Consider the following 15395-nt stretch of genomic DNA (forward strand, 5'->3'; position numbering starts at 1 on the left):
CCTTGAATTGCAACCCCCGGAGATTGTGAATCAGCTTTGCATAGTGCCCTCTCTCCTCCATTAGCTCCTTGTGGGTTCCCTTTTCACAAATCTCTCCATCTTCTAACAAGATGACTTCATCACAAGACTCCAAAAACTGCACAGAGAGTAAAGTGATCTCCAGTAAAAGAGAGGAGAGCCTACACCCCCCAGCAGTGTCCCAATCAATCTTGACATTATTGACATTAGGGGTCAAATAATTCTTTGTCTTCAGGGGGCTGTCCTATGCATTGTAGGATATTTAGCAACCTCTCTGGTCTCTATTCATTAAATACCAGTAGATTTCGTTCTCCAATTTTGACAAGTAGAGATATCGCCAAACATTGCCAGATGTCCCTTGAGAGCCCCCAGTTGAGAACCACTAAGCTAGTCCCCAAAGATCTCATGAGTTCAAAAGCCAGCTTTGGCCCCAAAACAGTGAAGTACATTGGATTTTCCTTTGCTTCTGCTTCCTAATTGAGCTGCCCCTGCTAAGAAATCTGATTGTGGATATTTGGAAAATGAAATTGACAGTCATTGCAGCCATGATTTGGTAGAGAGGAGAAATATCATCTCAGCAATGGCTCTCCTCATATTTAACCCGACAAGACTCCCTCACCATTCCCACTGAGCCCAGGAGAAGCAGACCATGGTGCGGTAGCTCAAGACACACTCCAAGCCTGGGTTTATACCGGCTTTAACTAGATGATAAAAATACAACTACATTTAATGTGGGTATCCCTTGATTTGCTCAAAGCACTTCTGTTTTTCTCATTTGAATTCTCTATTATTTCCATATCACTCTTGTGATCAAAGAGTTCTGCTAACAGGGGTTTCCCTTCATTTTGGAATAAGACAGAGCTCTCTCCACAGGATTAACCATGGAAGAGCAGGAAGCCCCCTCCTGCTCTGTAAACAAGATGCTATGAGGTTCAAGGTGGCTCCACCGAAAGCAGCCTTAGCAACAGGGTCCAACCAAGGTCAAATCAACCTGGGATGCTCTTGATTAAAAGCCTGAAAGACCTGGACATGGTGCTGCATGCCTGTAATCCCAGAGATTCCGGAGCCTGAGGCAGGAGGATCGCTAGTTTGAGGCCAGCCTCAGTAACCTAGTGAGACCTGTCTCAAAATCAACAACAAAATGAATAAAATTAAAAAGTCTGAAAGAAATAGCGACATTTATTCATTGTCCACCTGACAGGGGTGGGGAAGAGGATGGAACTCAAAAGGTCAAATGATAGCAGTGCTCGTGGCTTGGATGGCTCTGGCCTTTTTGCCTCCCTGGGACTGTCCCACTGCTGGTCTACTTCCTCGTAGGGCCCACACAGGAACAGCTCGGCTTTTAATGTCCACTTGAGGCACTTTCTGCCAGGGCCTCTTCTCAGAAGACAACCCCTCACCTTTGCGCAGCATCTTCCCACTTCTCAAAGCCTGGCCTGTCTCTTATCTCCCAGCCTCCCACTGCCCAATATTGCCAGAAGGCGGGCAGCTTTGTTACCAGTTGATTTTCTAGATGGGGAAACTGAGGCACCACTGGGCCTGTTACAGCCCCCACCGCCTTTCTCTGCCTGTGCCAGGGCCCACTTGGCCCTCCAAAAACTCCTGGCAAAGCCCCCATGGACCAAGTCCTTCCCCTCTAAGGAAAGCAGGTCTCCAGTTCACTTCAGCGAGACCAGGCAGATGCCAGCGGCTTTCTTCTGCAGAATCACGAACCTGACCCGGGGTTAGGTATCAGCTGCACTGGCCTCATTTCATTTGTTTCCTCGAGTAAACAGAAGAGCAATCACCCAGCCCAGCCCCTCAGAAGCATCCAGAGTAAAGGCAGCAGAGACAGAAATGTTCCGGAAAAGCCCCAAGGCTCCAGTTCTGGGGCTCTTGAGTCCCCTCCTCCCTGACAATGGATGGGAGGATCAGACAAGGGTTCTGGTGCCACCTGGTGGCCATCTGCATTCTCCAGCACACAAAAGTGAGCTAAAATGACCTTGGGGGAAAGGTAAACAGACTCTGTCACCCTGCTGGCTCCTGAGTTTCAAAGATAAAGCAGGGCTGAGGTTATGGCTCCCCCGGCACCAAGAGGACCACTGGAAGGAGAGCTCTGACTCCCACTCGCCAGGTGAGAGGCTTTCCCCTCCAGGTCCCCAGGACCCTCAGGAGGACAACCCTCCCCACTGCAGGTTGTCTCCAGGGACCAGTCACAGGTCAGAGCTATGGATACATATTTAGCAGCTTGGCTGGCTCAGACCTCCATTCCCAGGCACCACATGGGGCTCCAGAAAAAACCTAACCTTTTGCACCCTGCCCTGCACAGGCAGAGAGGGGCACGGAGCTCTCGTCCACAGCAGCCCAGCTTAGGGCTTCCAGCCCGCTTCAAGGAAACCCAGACAGTCTGTGCCTGCAAAATTTGAATGTTTGGGGCTTTTTCTGGGACCAGAATTCTATCCCTGGGCTGAGGTCAGCTCAGGGGCAAGGCCACAGAGATGGGAAAGCTGGTTTCCTAGGTCTTTGAAAAACTCAGGTTCATCCTCTTGGCCACTGCCAGAAGATCCTAAAATGCTGGCTGCAGTGTCCTGGACCATAATAACCTCATTGGATACCACCGTCTCTCTCTCCCTGCCCCAGCTTGACTTACCCTTGCAAGGCACTGAAACCTGCTTCCTACCCTCAAACCAGGCCCTTGTTGAATATGGTCCCCAAAGGAGAGAGAAGCCAGGGCTTCTGCTCCCCTGTCCCAGTGAGCCTCCCGATGCAGGTCAGTCTTCTGGGATATCTCCTCCTACAGGAGAACCCCACACAGGCATGAACACACACATGTGCTGCACATCTCAGGAGAGAGGAGAGAGGGAGACAGCAGGAGGAAGGGGAAACCTGGGTTTTCTCGAGATGGAAAAGAGTCCTGGATTCCCACCAGGCATTTGGCAACCCCTTGAGTCAGTCTGAGGTCCCTACCCTGCAAAATTCTCCAGCTCACTCAGTATGACAACAGTCACTTTCTTCACCAAGATTCATATCTCTAAACCTGACAAGGACACATCTTCCCCACAAGGGGGGCAGGTTCTGAGCAGGAATAAACTTCCCCCAAAGCCTTAGCTTCACCCCAAAGTCCTGGCCTCGAGCCCCTTTCCCCGAAGTGTGATGACTGGAGCATCTGGGCCTGTCATCCAGAGGGCCGCCCACGCCGTCTTCCCCAGCCAAGGTGCCCCTGGCCTCAGGCCTGCCCAGGGCTTGCTGGGGGAAGGGTGGGCTATGAACTATTTCCTCCTGGCTCCCCACCCATGGCCCAGAGCTCAGCAGGGGAACCTCATGTCTACCCCACAGGTAAAAGTCAATTGTTCCTGCAGAATCCACTCTGGTGGAGAAAAGATCTTGGCTCTCCTGAACCCAAAGTTAGGGCCAATAGAGGACACGCAGAGAGCACCAGGCTGGGCTGCCTGGAAGTCTGGGGGAATCATTGGTGTCTCCTGCTCACACCAGGCCCTGTCCAGGTGAGGACAGCCTCAGATGAGGAGGGTTATAGAGGAGACTGAGCATCGGGTGCTACACCCCCACCAAGACCTCATGGATCCTGCACGTTCCAGTCACCTGCAGCTGGTGGGTCACCAGGACGACAGTCTTCCCCCTGAGCGTCTTCTTAATACATTCCTCAAAGACGTGCTTCCCCACGTGGGCGTCCACCGACGACAGGGGATCGTCCAGCAGGTAGAGCTGACGGTCTGAGTAGACAGCGCGGGCCAGGCTGATCCTCTGCCTCTGACCCCCAGAGAGGTTGAGACCCCGCTCCCCAATCTGTGGACAGGGACAATGGCACCACCCATCATCAGGTCCCAGTTCTCAAAGGACGGGAGCTTCCTGAAGCATCTCAGGATTCAGGGGGAAGACACACAGACGGATCACCCTCTCACCCAAACTCTCCACCCTCTTGCTTCTCTTGCTGCCTCAGGAAGCCCAGTGGGTGGTGGCATCTCAGGAACAGCTTTTTCCAATGCTGAGGGATGGGTGCCTGCCTTGCCACACCCCCACTCCAAAGCACAGCCCACCAATAACAACAAAGAGAGTTGTTTCAGCAGGTAACTCTGGGAGAACAGACCAGTGAACAGGAGGGAGCCCTTTATTCCCTTTCTATGGAGCAGTCATCCCCCCCCCCAGGTAAATCTAGACTCCACAAAGAGAGGATGCATGCTCTCTGGTGATTTGTCTCATTTCTAAGGCTTGGCACCACTCTGGGCATAGAGTAGATGCTCAGTAAATATTCACTGAAAGAATGAAAAGCCTCAGTTGCTAACTTCAGGGGATTCCATCCATCTGTACCCAAAGTGAAGCCCCATCACATTCAGCAGTTCAGGTGTTACACTGGGCACTGAGAGCTGGACACACACTGGACAAAATAATAATAATGTGTGCCCAATCTATCAGGAGCTTATGTTTTTAGAGAGCAAAGTGATATAGACAATCATGGTGCCACAGCAGAATTCAATAAGTGCCAACTGAGAGGCATATTCAGAGTACTTGGAGGAAAATTGCTTCGGGCTGTGAAACTGCAGAAAAGGAGGTGGCTTTGAGGCTGGAACTCAAAGCAGGGTAACAAGAGCAGGAGAAAAGACTGAGAGGCTCAGAGGGGGTGGGCACTCCGGCAGGTGGGGTAAAGAGGAGCCCAGCCCGGAAGGGTAGGAGGCCAGAGTGGCTGCTTGCTGGGCCAGGAAGGCTGTGCTGGCCCAGGAGATGGAGGGCCATACTGACTGCCAGCCAGTCCGTGAGACTGTGTGTTCTGAGCTGATCTTTTCTCAGCTTTCTGAGCTCCACCTGGGCTCCTGGGCATAGTGGTGAAGACCTGTGCAAAGTGCATGAGAAGTCAGCCCTGGAGAGAAGAGAATGGCCTGGTCACTCCAGGTCACTTGAATTGGTAGATCAGCCCAAGACGGAGCCAGGCTCTTTGGACAAGCACCCCAGGGGCAATGTCTGGAGGTGACCCCTACACTTCTGGGCCGGGCAGAGCCAGTGAGGCAAGAAGGAGCCCTTGAGATTCCTGCTGTGTGCAAAATTCCTGGTCCCCTGCTTTGGAGAACAGAGCTAGTCCTTGAGGTAAGGACACAGTTTTCACCAGAAGCCTTTCCCAAGATGACCAGGCAGATGGGGAGTGGACTCTGGGAGTGACCACGATGAACCAAACATAAGTGGGCTTGGTGCCATGTCCACTGTGGTGTCCACAAAGTGCGGACCCAGATAGAGAATCCTGGGTGGTCAGAACCTGAACTTTGCCTGTATTTTCTGACAACCTTTCATCCTCACGGGCATTTGGATACAGGACTGGGGTTTGCTGGGAAAATGGGTCACTGGGCAGCTGTGCTGGGGTTCAGCTCCCAGCTCTGCTCACCTCAGTCAGGTCTCCATAAGGGAGGCTGCGGAGGTCCTTCAGGAGGCCACAGACACGAACCGTGTGCTGATACCTGTGGGCATGAAGTCAGAAGTCAGCACACAAGAAAGACCCCTAGCACTGCTGCCTGCCTCGGGCAGCTTCTGAAGGCACCATCCATCGTCACGGATCAGCTCCCCAGCCAGTTGCCTTGTCTTTGACCTCCCCAGGGCAGCATCCCCTTAGCTCCTGGGGCTCCTCCCCTGACCTGGAACAGAGTTGACTGAACTCTCCTCCCCTTTCAGGGTTCCACCATACAGGGAAAATGACATCAGTACAAAGTACATGAATCCCCCGGAAGGAGTGCCAACTGCTAACGCTGCTCATGGGAATCAGAGAATGGGGGCAACCATGTGGGCGGAATCACTGGGGAGACAACAGCTGAAGCAAGACTGTGAATGGAAGAGAGATGTGTGGGCGGAGCTTAATGGCATGGGGCTGGGTGATTACAAATGGCAACCCTGACATCTACTGAGCCCCTTTTGCTCCAGAAAACTGCCACATCCACCCATCACTCCTACTAGATGGGAGAGAATAGGGTCCTCCTGGGACAACCAAGGACATAGAGGCACAGAGAATGGGAGAGAGGACACATGGGAGTAGTACTCTGGTTTTGGGGCCTCTCTACTTTACTCCCTATTTTGCATCAGCCACTGTTAAAGCCTTGGAGTTCAGTCTTTGTGGAGTTTGATTTATGAGGCCCTAAGCGGCTGGAACAAGCAACTCATCTGCAAACGGCAGCAAAGTTAAGAGGCTCAGCACCAGAGCTGTCCCACTGGGCATGGCACCACTCAGCCCCAGGGAGAAGCCCATCCCTTGTGAGTTCTGGCCCTGAGTGATCTAGAAAAGTCAGGGCTTCGTGGGATGTCCCAGGCTGATGTCGTGAAAGGAGTCTGCAGTTTCCTTCCTCAATTTTCTCTGCACCTCAACCCCACTTGGCCCCTCTGTAAAAGAATTGCAGTCTCCCTCAACCATGCTCAGCCAGCCATCTTGGGGACTAGTTTCTGCTCTAAATGGCCCATGTGCCAGGTGGCAGTCAGGTTTGGGCTCCATCCAAGCAGCTGCCAGACCCTAAAACTGGACCCTAGGTTTGTATCCTGCTGCACAGGCTGCCTACCTCCACCAGGGTTGATTGCTGATTGACTGAGTGATTGACAGACATCATTAGAATCATCGCATCATCATCAGGACCCTGCTTCCTCAATGCACAACAACGGGCAGCCCTCACTTCTCAGACTCCACAAGGCACACCTTCCCAATAAAGGTGCAGTGGCAAGGGAGAAAGTGGGCAGGCCTTGAAATACTGCCCTTCAGGTGACAGCCAGAAGAGAACCTGGGCACAATTCTGAGCATCACACTCATACACCAACCTCAGGATTGGAGTACACAGTGGGTTTAAATCGCATGAGGTGACCCTGGATAAGTGACATACCTCCCTGGCTCTCATTCTCCACTGGAGGGAAAACACTGCAAAGCCATTGCCACCATGTCTTGTGCACAGCAAATCCTCCATCGAGTAATGGCTTTGCCAATCTTCAACCACAAGGCCAGGCCGCTCAGCATATTCTCATCCCCTCACCACACCCCATCTTAAATTCCCTCCTACCCTCCTGCTTCCTGTGGTCCTGAGAGTCACAGTTTCTAACCTAGGAGCCAGACCTCTGCTGAAGTCTCAATGAATGGAAGTGACTTGATTCATCCTTCAAGGTTCATCAAGTGCCACCCTCTCTTGCCTGATCTCTATCCTCTGGTGATCCCTGCTGCCTCTGGACAACTTGGCACAGTTTAATGGCACTCAGCACGATCCTCCCTGAGGTACTGACATTTCTGCGCATCTCTTATGTACTGACATTTCTGTGCATCTCTTACAGCCCCTTCCAGATCTGAGCACCTTATGGGCAAAGATTCATCCAGGCCATCTCTGGGTCCCCTGTGGTGTCCTGCATGTTGCAGGCATTTGGTAACTATCTACCCTTTGAATTTCCTTGTTGATGAATAAAGGAACCTTCCTTCCAGGCTGCTTCTGTGGAAAGAGAAGCATTCCAGGTGGTAGTAGGAGGTGGCACAGACAGAGGGGGTCAGGACCAGGAGCCAGGAGCAGAGTGATTTGGCCACTGCCAAGGACACCCATGCTGATTGGCTTCCTGTCATGCATGAGCCTCCTGTTAACAGGATGGCAGGGGCCACGGGAGGAGGAGGTGGCATAATGGGCCCCTTACTGAGAAAGAACATGCTGGCCAAATGCCAGTCAGCAGGGACAGAGTGTGTGGGTCCAAGCAACAGGATGAGGAAATTCAAACCTTAGCCAGACTCCTAAGACCAACTCTCTCTTTTTATTTCAACACGGTGGTGCTTAAGAAGGTTGCTGAGTGACCCAACTGTCAGGCAGTTCCAACTAAAACAAATGATGCTGGGGTTCAAGACATAAATCCAAAACTCAAGTCTGCCATTTAATAACTTTGACCTTGGGCCAGTCAACTCAATTCTCAGTTCTTCATCTGCAAAATGGGGATGTCATGTTAGGATCCCTTTAAATAGATGGTCAGGGGATGCAAATGAGAGAATACACATGGCAACACACCACACTCAGCAAAGAACCTGGCCTAAAGTGTACCAAATAATTATAACTGAAACTTTGCTTTTATTTCATGAGATCATTTGGAGGACACTAAAGACAATATATCCTGATAACACGGATGTCAGTTAACAATGTCAAGGCTGATTAATTGCATGCCTGCTGCTCATGATTTCAAGTGAAGTTTTTGGTTACTCAGCCTAAAGCAAAATTGCCAGATTCATTTTTCTCCAGTCAGACAACATATGCCCTGTTTCAGAGAACCACAGAACATATGGTACTCCGCCCTGGGAACAAAGTGTCAATTGCATCCTCTTCTCCAGTGTGCAGTCACAGGTCTGCAGAATGTGCTTCTTCTGAAGTCTTGGGTCAGGAAGGAAAAAAAAAAAAAAACTGTGCTTATGTGGATCCCATGAATGTTTCATCAGAACTCATTAAAGAAACCCACTTAGCGATCATTACCAATGGCATCAGCATCTGCAACAGAGCGTACCAAATACTACAGAGTTTCGCACTTTAAAAGTTAATGTTACCTTTGGTGATCGTACTTTTCTCCAAATAATATGTTTTCTCTCACATTTCCATGAAAGATCCACGCTTGCTGTGAAACATAGGCCAAGGTCCCGTTGACAGCCACAATCCCTTTCTGTAACTGCATCTGCAGTGACAATACCAGAAAAGCCTCAGGCGCCAAACCTCAAGGCCTTTTCCAAAACCCCGTTGCACCCAGCCACCCCCTTATTCTGTGAGCATTGATTATGGAGGTGCAAGAGGTCGATAATTTGCCTTGTCCATGCTCTGCGAAGCCCAGCTCTGCAGATGGAGAGTCTCAAAGTCAAACACCTGCAAGGGCCCAGGAGGGAACATTAGGGAATAAGCAATGGCAAGCCCTACTGCAAACTGGAGAGCACAGGCTGCAGGGCCTGTCACACACGGCACCCCTGTGCCAACTACAACTACACCTCCTGAGCCAACTGATCACAAGAGGCTCCCCTTTTTCCAGGTGCACTGACAGGCTCTGGCCCTCCTTAGCCAAGTCCCTAGGGAGCAGGACACAGCCTGCACTGCTGTGGGTAGTGGCCCTAGTGTGCCTCACCTTAAGGAAGGTAGCTACAGCTCAGTGGCACAGTTGGCACCATGCAGGAATGTGGGCCAGGTGTTATCAGAGTTTCTGGTTTTTCAAGAGGAATGGAAAAATCTAGTTTCATATGAGACATTTGGGACTTTTCAAACATTGAGCAATCTCATCAAAAAACATGCATGATATGTCTCACCAAAAGGGGAAAGATGGAGAAAGGACCCAATATGGCAGCCATTGGTTACATGAGGCTACTGAGTATTTGAAATGTGTCTAGTCTGAATTGAGGTGTGCTATGTGTTAAGTAGACATTAGATTCCAAAGAATTACTAGGACAAACAAAATTTGAACATGAAACATCTTACTAACAATTATTTTCTTTGCAAATTATGTTGGTAATCCATTGGGTTAAATAAAAATATATTAAAATTAATTTCTCTATTTGTTTAAAAAAAAGAAGTAAAGGAGAACAAGGTAACATATTCTGTATCTTGACTGTTGTCATTTTTTTATATTTGTGTTGTCAAACTTCATAGAACTAAATAGGGCAAATTATACCATATATAAATTATATTTCAACAAACATGACTTTAAAAATAAATCTAGTTCATGAACTATTTAGCAGTATCGGGCACATACTAACCACCTGATGAATAATGGCTGCTATTATGATCCATTAAAACAACCAGCATCAGGCTGTTTCATAGTGGGGTCTGAAGGGGGGCATGGGAGGAATAGACAAACTCTGGATAGGGCAGAGGGGTGGGAGGGGGAAAGGAGGGGACATGGGGGTAGAAATGACGGTGGAATGTGATGAACATGATTATCCAAAGTACATGTAGGAAGAGACATGAATGGTGTGAATATACTTTGTATACAACCAGAGACATGAAAAATCGTGCTCTGTATGTGTAATGTGAATTGTAATGCCTTCCACTGTCGCAGACAACAAATCAGAATTTAAAAATGCATGAACTAATGTTTGTGACCCTGGGGTACATAAGGCCATCTAAGATGACCCCACATGATGGGCTTCTGTTAGGTCACGGTAGATATTAGTGATGGTGCAATGTTCAAAGACACTGGGAAAGAGGACGTCTGAGACAGGCCGTGTGCTCAGGCGGATGCACAGGGGACAGCAGCAGGGCTTTTTTTCCCCCTGTTTTGAGGGCAGGGAAGGAAGGTGGCAAAGCTGTTGAAGGATGTGGTGCCATTTCATCTCAAGAATGGTCCAAGAGACATAGAATTAGACTCAGAAGAGAGCCGACCATGTTAACAATAACTGTAATAAAGATAGAAGATAAAAACGTGCGGGCAGTGGAGTCTTACTGAGCCATAAGGAAGAATGAAATCATGTCATTTTCAGGAAAATGGAGGGAACTTGAGAACATGGTGTTAAGCAAAATAAGCCAACTTCAGAACGTTCAGGGTGGTTATGCTTTTTCTCACATGTGGAAACTAGAGAGGAAAAAGGAAAAGAAAGTTAGGGGCAGGGGAATCTCATGAAAATCAAAGAGACCTGAGTAGAGTAAGTAAAAGGGACCGGCGGGGAGGGAGGAGAAGAGGAAATGGGTAAATACTGGGGAGTGATGTTGGCCAAATTATATTGTTGCATGGTGTGCATGTACGAATACGTAACAATGAAGCCCACCATTATATACAGCTATAAGGTATCAATAAAAAGGATGGAAAAATGTGTAGGTATATTTCAGGCACTTGTGAAGTATATATAAAGATTTTTATCGCCATGACTGGCTTTGGGAATTATCCTACAACTATTACATAAATTTTCTCATTTCATCCCCACTAAGCTCCATTTTGTAGATGAAAAAACAAGACTCAGAAAGGTTCATTCACCTAAACAAGGCTAAACAGTGAGCAGACTGGAACCCATGGGCTTCCTGCCTCCCCTGTGCCCATGGTGAGGGGCCTGACCTCACCACTGTATCATGGGAGATAGATTCTATTTTCTCTGAGAAGTTCCAATGGAGCAGACCAAAGGACAGCAGTTAAAAGAAAGCAAGTTTCATTTCAGTATATATCAAACCACTCCAAAGAGGGAACTTTATATGAAGTTATTGTTTCTCCATCCCTGGTGACATCTGAGCACAGGTTGGAGCATCTCTTAACACTGTCAAGAGGATCCATGCTCTTATGGGGAGAATTGGGCTGGATCACCTCCAACATCCCAGCCAACTCCAGGGTCATCACTAGGCAAACATTCTGAATCCCAGAGCACAGGTGACCTCGGGGGCCTCACCCAATTCAGCCCTGGCCTCCACCTCCAGGCAGAAAAGGGGACCTCACTCTTTCTACAGAGTAGTCAACAGAGACTGAAAGAAGTTCCTTAGGTTGGAGCTTATAATACACACACGACCCTCCCCATTCTGCTCCACTGAGCCAGGTATCTTTGTTTCCTCAGAGACACCCCAACCTCTTCCTGTTGCACACAATCCCAGCTGGAAAACAAACAAACAAACAAACTTCTCTCAAACTTATCTTTAGGGACAGTGGAGTGAAGAGAAGAAGGAACTTAATATTTTTTCCCCAGAAAATGTCTCATTCATTTAGGATGCAACTTAGGAACCATGACAACACGGAGGCCTGCAAATGCAGTAAAGGACTTCACCCTTTCCCCTGGAGTCACACAGCTAGAGGTAGGAGAGAAGGAACAGGACCCAGCTTCTTCCCTCTTCCTGCACAAGACTTGTAAAGAAGTTGGAGGCCCGTTGCTGCTTTAGTGTCAGCCTCCATTCAACCTCTCCTTCCTGGAGGCAGGCCTGGTTGAGCATTTGCTCTTGGCAGACACTGGGGCAGGTGCTGGGGAGTATGGAGATGAACGAGGGAAAAGGACATCTGCAGTCACCGTGAATGCCAGACTCCTTTGTTTTCCATGAAGCTGCCTTGCTGGATTTTCTAAATCAGAGCAGCTCAGGTCCTGGGGAAAACCATGAGCTTAATGATCCATCGCTTCCTTTGACCAAGACGGGGCTTTAGGTAAGGAAGCAGTCACCATTTAACACACATCCTCAGGGAGCAAACTCAAGAGTGCGTGCAAAGCTTAGCCCTTGTTTAGCTGAGGGGCACAGAGCTACTAAGTACATCAACCTCCCAGAAAGCATCATTAACTATGTGCACAGTGCCCGGTCCAGCCAATCCCATGCGCTGAGTCCACGATTCCACCACCTGAAAGCCCCCAAACGCCACAGGAGGAGAAGCATTTCACTGTCATTCTGATGCCCTGTCTTCACAGCACCCACCACTCGGCTTACCTGTCCTAGGAGGGCTGCAATGAGGGAGCTCTTTCCACTTCCGACATTCCCGCATATCCCTAGGACCTTCCCCTGCCAGAGAAATAGAGATAAGCCACAGTCACTCTCCTAAGTCCTCAGAGGGTCTTGAGCCAAAGTCATCCCTCCCAGTACATGCTGGCTAGGCTCTGGCAGGGCAAGGGGTCACAACTGGCTCTCTGAGGTGACTGCTGCAGACTCTCATCAGAAACTCAGTACACACAGCCTGGGAAGATGCAGAAATGTAAGTCTTAATTAAGTGTTCTCCCTTGTGCCGCCTAGCAGAGCACCCAGAGGGCCTCTAGAGATCATGTACGGGCACTGATGTAAAACAGCCTTGTGCGGGTCTGAGAGACACAGGCCCTGGATGTGAGCACTGTCCTGTGCCCAAGTTCCAGGAACGCAAATCTAATGTAAGCTAAATGTCTATACAGCCCAGGGGGGTTCAGGAGTAGCCTTTGAAGTATGGCGAGCTGGGTGCTTTTCAAGTCATTTTTAAATGAATTCCTCCACCATAACAACTCAACTTTAAAATACTGAACAGTTGTCCTATTTCAACATGTTGGACTCATGGATGACTCTACAGTGGCAGATTTATGAATTCAATCATCAAATTGTTATTTAGCACTCGTTATGGGCCGGGCGTTGTTCTGAGCACCAGCAGCGACACACACAACAAGGAGCTCAACAGATCGGTTCTGTGTCTGTCCCCACAGAGCTTGTTTTAGTTGGAGAAGACGGACAGGAAGCCATAGAAGGGAAAAGTGAAAAGCGGGGAAAGAGACGGGGCGTGTGGTGGGTGCAGGTGTGCCGGGAAAGCCTTCCTGGAAAGGAGGGTGTCTTGAGTTCTCCCAGAATCAGCCACTTAATTGAGGATTTGAGGGAAAGCAACGAATTTGGGAAGCGAAGAGGGGAAGCGATATAGAAAAGGGAAGGTAGCCCCAAAAGGTATATTAAGTCAGCTCTCACAGGAAGCCAATGAAGCGCCATGCTGCAGGGAAACTCCTGGAAACTGAGTATGGTTTTATATGAACACCCCAACAGTCATTGTCGGTGGGCTGCTCCCTGGGCTCTTAAGGTCTTAGAGCTCAGTGGGTAGGGTGGAGAGCTACAGCTGTAGATCTGGCCAGAACACAACTAAGACATATGGACCATGGATAGCATCTGGTACATTGATGTTTGAATAGGACCCAAAGGAAGTAAGGGAGGAGGCCACACAGACCTCTGCAGGGAACTACTTACTATACGCAGAGTCTTCAGATAGAGACTCTGAGGTAGGAACATGCCTGTTGGTGCATTCAAGCACAGACTACAATACTTCCCCTGGAACATTCTAGAACGTTTGCATTTAGCCCTGTTCCCTGCAATCCCTAGAGCAAAGATGCCCAACATGGGGCCAGAGATGGCTGCTTTCCCACCTCGAGCTAGACCAGAAGGCCCATCACCTGCCTGCCACACTCAACACCTGAGGGTTGCCACCTGTCATCATGATTCCTTTGACAACTCTTTACTGAAGTCCAGACACCATACTAGGAGTTGGAGATAAAGACAGTGATCAGGACAGATGTGGTCCCCACCCTTGGAGAGCTCACAGTTTCATTAGAGCTGCAGGTATAGGAAGACTCTCCTTTTTAATTCCACTAAAAGGACTTCAAGGAACTTGATAACATGGAAACTCTGGGACAAAGAGATCACAGGTAAAGATCCAGCCTCACTGGGTCCTTGGCTCTCCCTCAGTCCTGTCCATTTTGGAGGGCCAGATAAGAGCCCTCTAGAGCTATCCAGCTATATTCAGCAGAAAATCCATGAGGCCTGCATCCTCCAGGCTTCTGATTATTTTATGTGTTCACTTAGCAAACATTATTGGGAACATCTGAGCCAGGCCCTGGGCTCAGGGCTAAGGACATAATTCTGAACAACACACCCTGACCTCATCCTGGAGGATAGACTCTAATGGAATTGGGAAAGCACAGATGGCCTAAATTTAGGACATTTAAGAGCAGCACTTCAGCTGGACATGATTGTTGTTAAAGGAAATAAGGCAACAGCAGGTGCTGACATCAGCTGACAATTTGGGCTTAGTATTTTTTATTTTTTATGAGTCTGTCCATTCTTACAACCACCTTGTGAAATAGGTACTATTATAAAATCCATGGATCAGATAAAAAGACTGAGATTTCAGGAGCTTAGGCAATATACTCAAAGTCAAGTGGTTGGTACTGGAACCAAGGTCCATAAGTCTCCAGAAGCATATTCTGAACCCACATGTTCACTGTATGGCCCCTAACTATAGCTTCGGCTTGTTTTACAAAACATTGGCCATGCTCTTGATGTACAGATCCAGACATTACCAACATACTGAAAGAGCATTTGGAGTAAAGCAATGATAGAGTTAAATGGCAGTTTCTTTATATGGGGGCAGTTTGCTAGGGCCTTTCTGAAGCAACTGGGAAAGCAGGGTTGGAGCAGTCAGGGGCAGCACGAGAGAGGCCACGAGAGAGTGAGGAAAAGGCACAGTGGCTGCATTCAACAGCACTTAACCGAGACCCGAGCTCAACTGCACTCAGTCCACAAATATCAGATATCATTTTCAATAAATATGTGGCAGACAGTCTTGTCAGCCTCAAGAGGTACTATTTTCACGCTGCTATTAAGCTTAACATTGCATAATAAATAAGAACCTCTCCTTCGATGGTATTTGCATAGTGAAAGAGAGAGAGAGAGTCAACAAGATGGGAGATTAAAATACTAGGCAAAAGATTAATGCTGAGCCCTCTGTAGCAAAATCAACACCTCCACCTTGGGAGCGCTAGTGCCAGGTTCCCAGCGCAAGAAAAATAACATGCAGGAGATGCAAGAGCAAGCCAAGAATCGCCTAAATTCATAGCTTCATCTAAAAACCCTGATCTGGGTCCTGAGGAAAGGGAGGACCCACAGTGTCTGACTGACTTCACTGGCTTTGTTCTGGGTTGCTTGTGGATCTCATTTTACTTTTTACAAGAGCAATATTTCATGGTGGTTCAGAGT

General features: G+C 48.8%; 1 protein-coding gene across 3 annotated transcripts in view; it reads right to left on the bottom strand.

The window, feature by feature from the left end:
• The window catches only part of Abcc12 (ATP binding cassette subfamily C member 12), a 59017-nt gene that overhangs the window by 27893 nt on the left and 15729 nt on the right, over positions 1-15395 (bottom strand). For all 3 annotated transcript variants that reach the window (XM_077793145.1, XM_026406896.2, XM_026406897.2), the window contains 5 exons: positions 12351-12422; positions 8534-8658; positions 5387-5459; positions 3598-3801; positions 2-136 (listed from right to left, as the gene is read on the bottom strand). In XM_077793145.1, coding sequence (XP_077649271.1) covers positions 2-136; positions 3598-3801; positions 5387-5459; positions 8534-8658; positions 12351-12422 — 609 coding nt within the window. The remainder of the gene's footprint in view (position 1; positions 137-3597; positions 3802-5386; positions 5460-8533; positions 8659-12350; positions 12423-15395) is intronic.

Source organism: Urocitellus parryii, chromosome 15, assembly GCF_045843805.1.
Source record: "Urocitellus parryii isolate mUroPar1 chromosome 15, mUroPar1.hap1, whole genome shotgun sequence".
Lineage (NCBI taxonomy): Eukaryota > Metazoa > Chordata > Mammalia > Rodentia > Sciuridae > Urocitellus > Urocitellus parryii.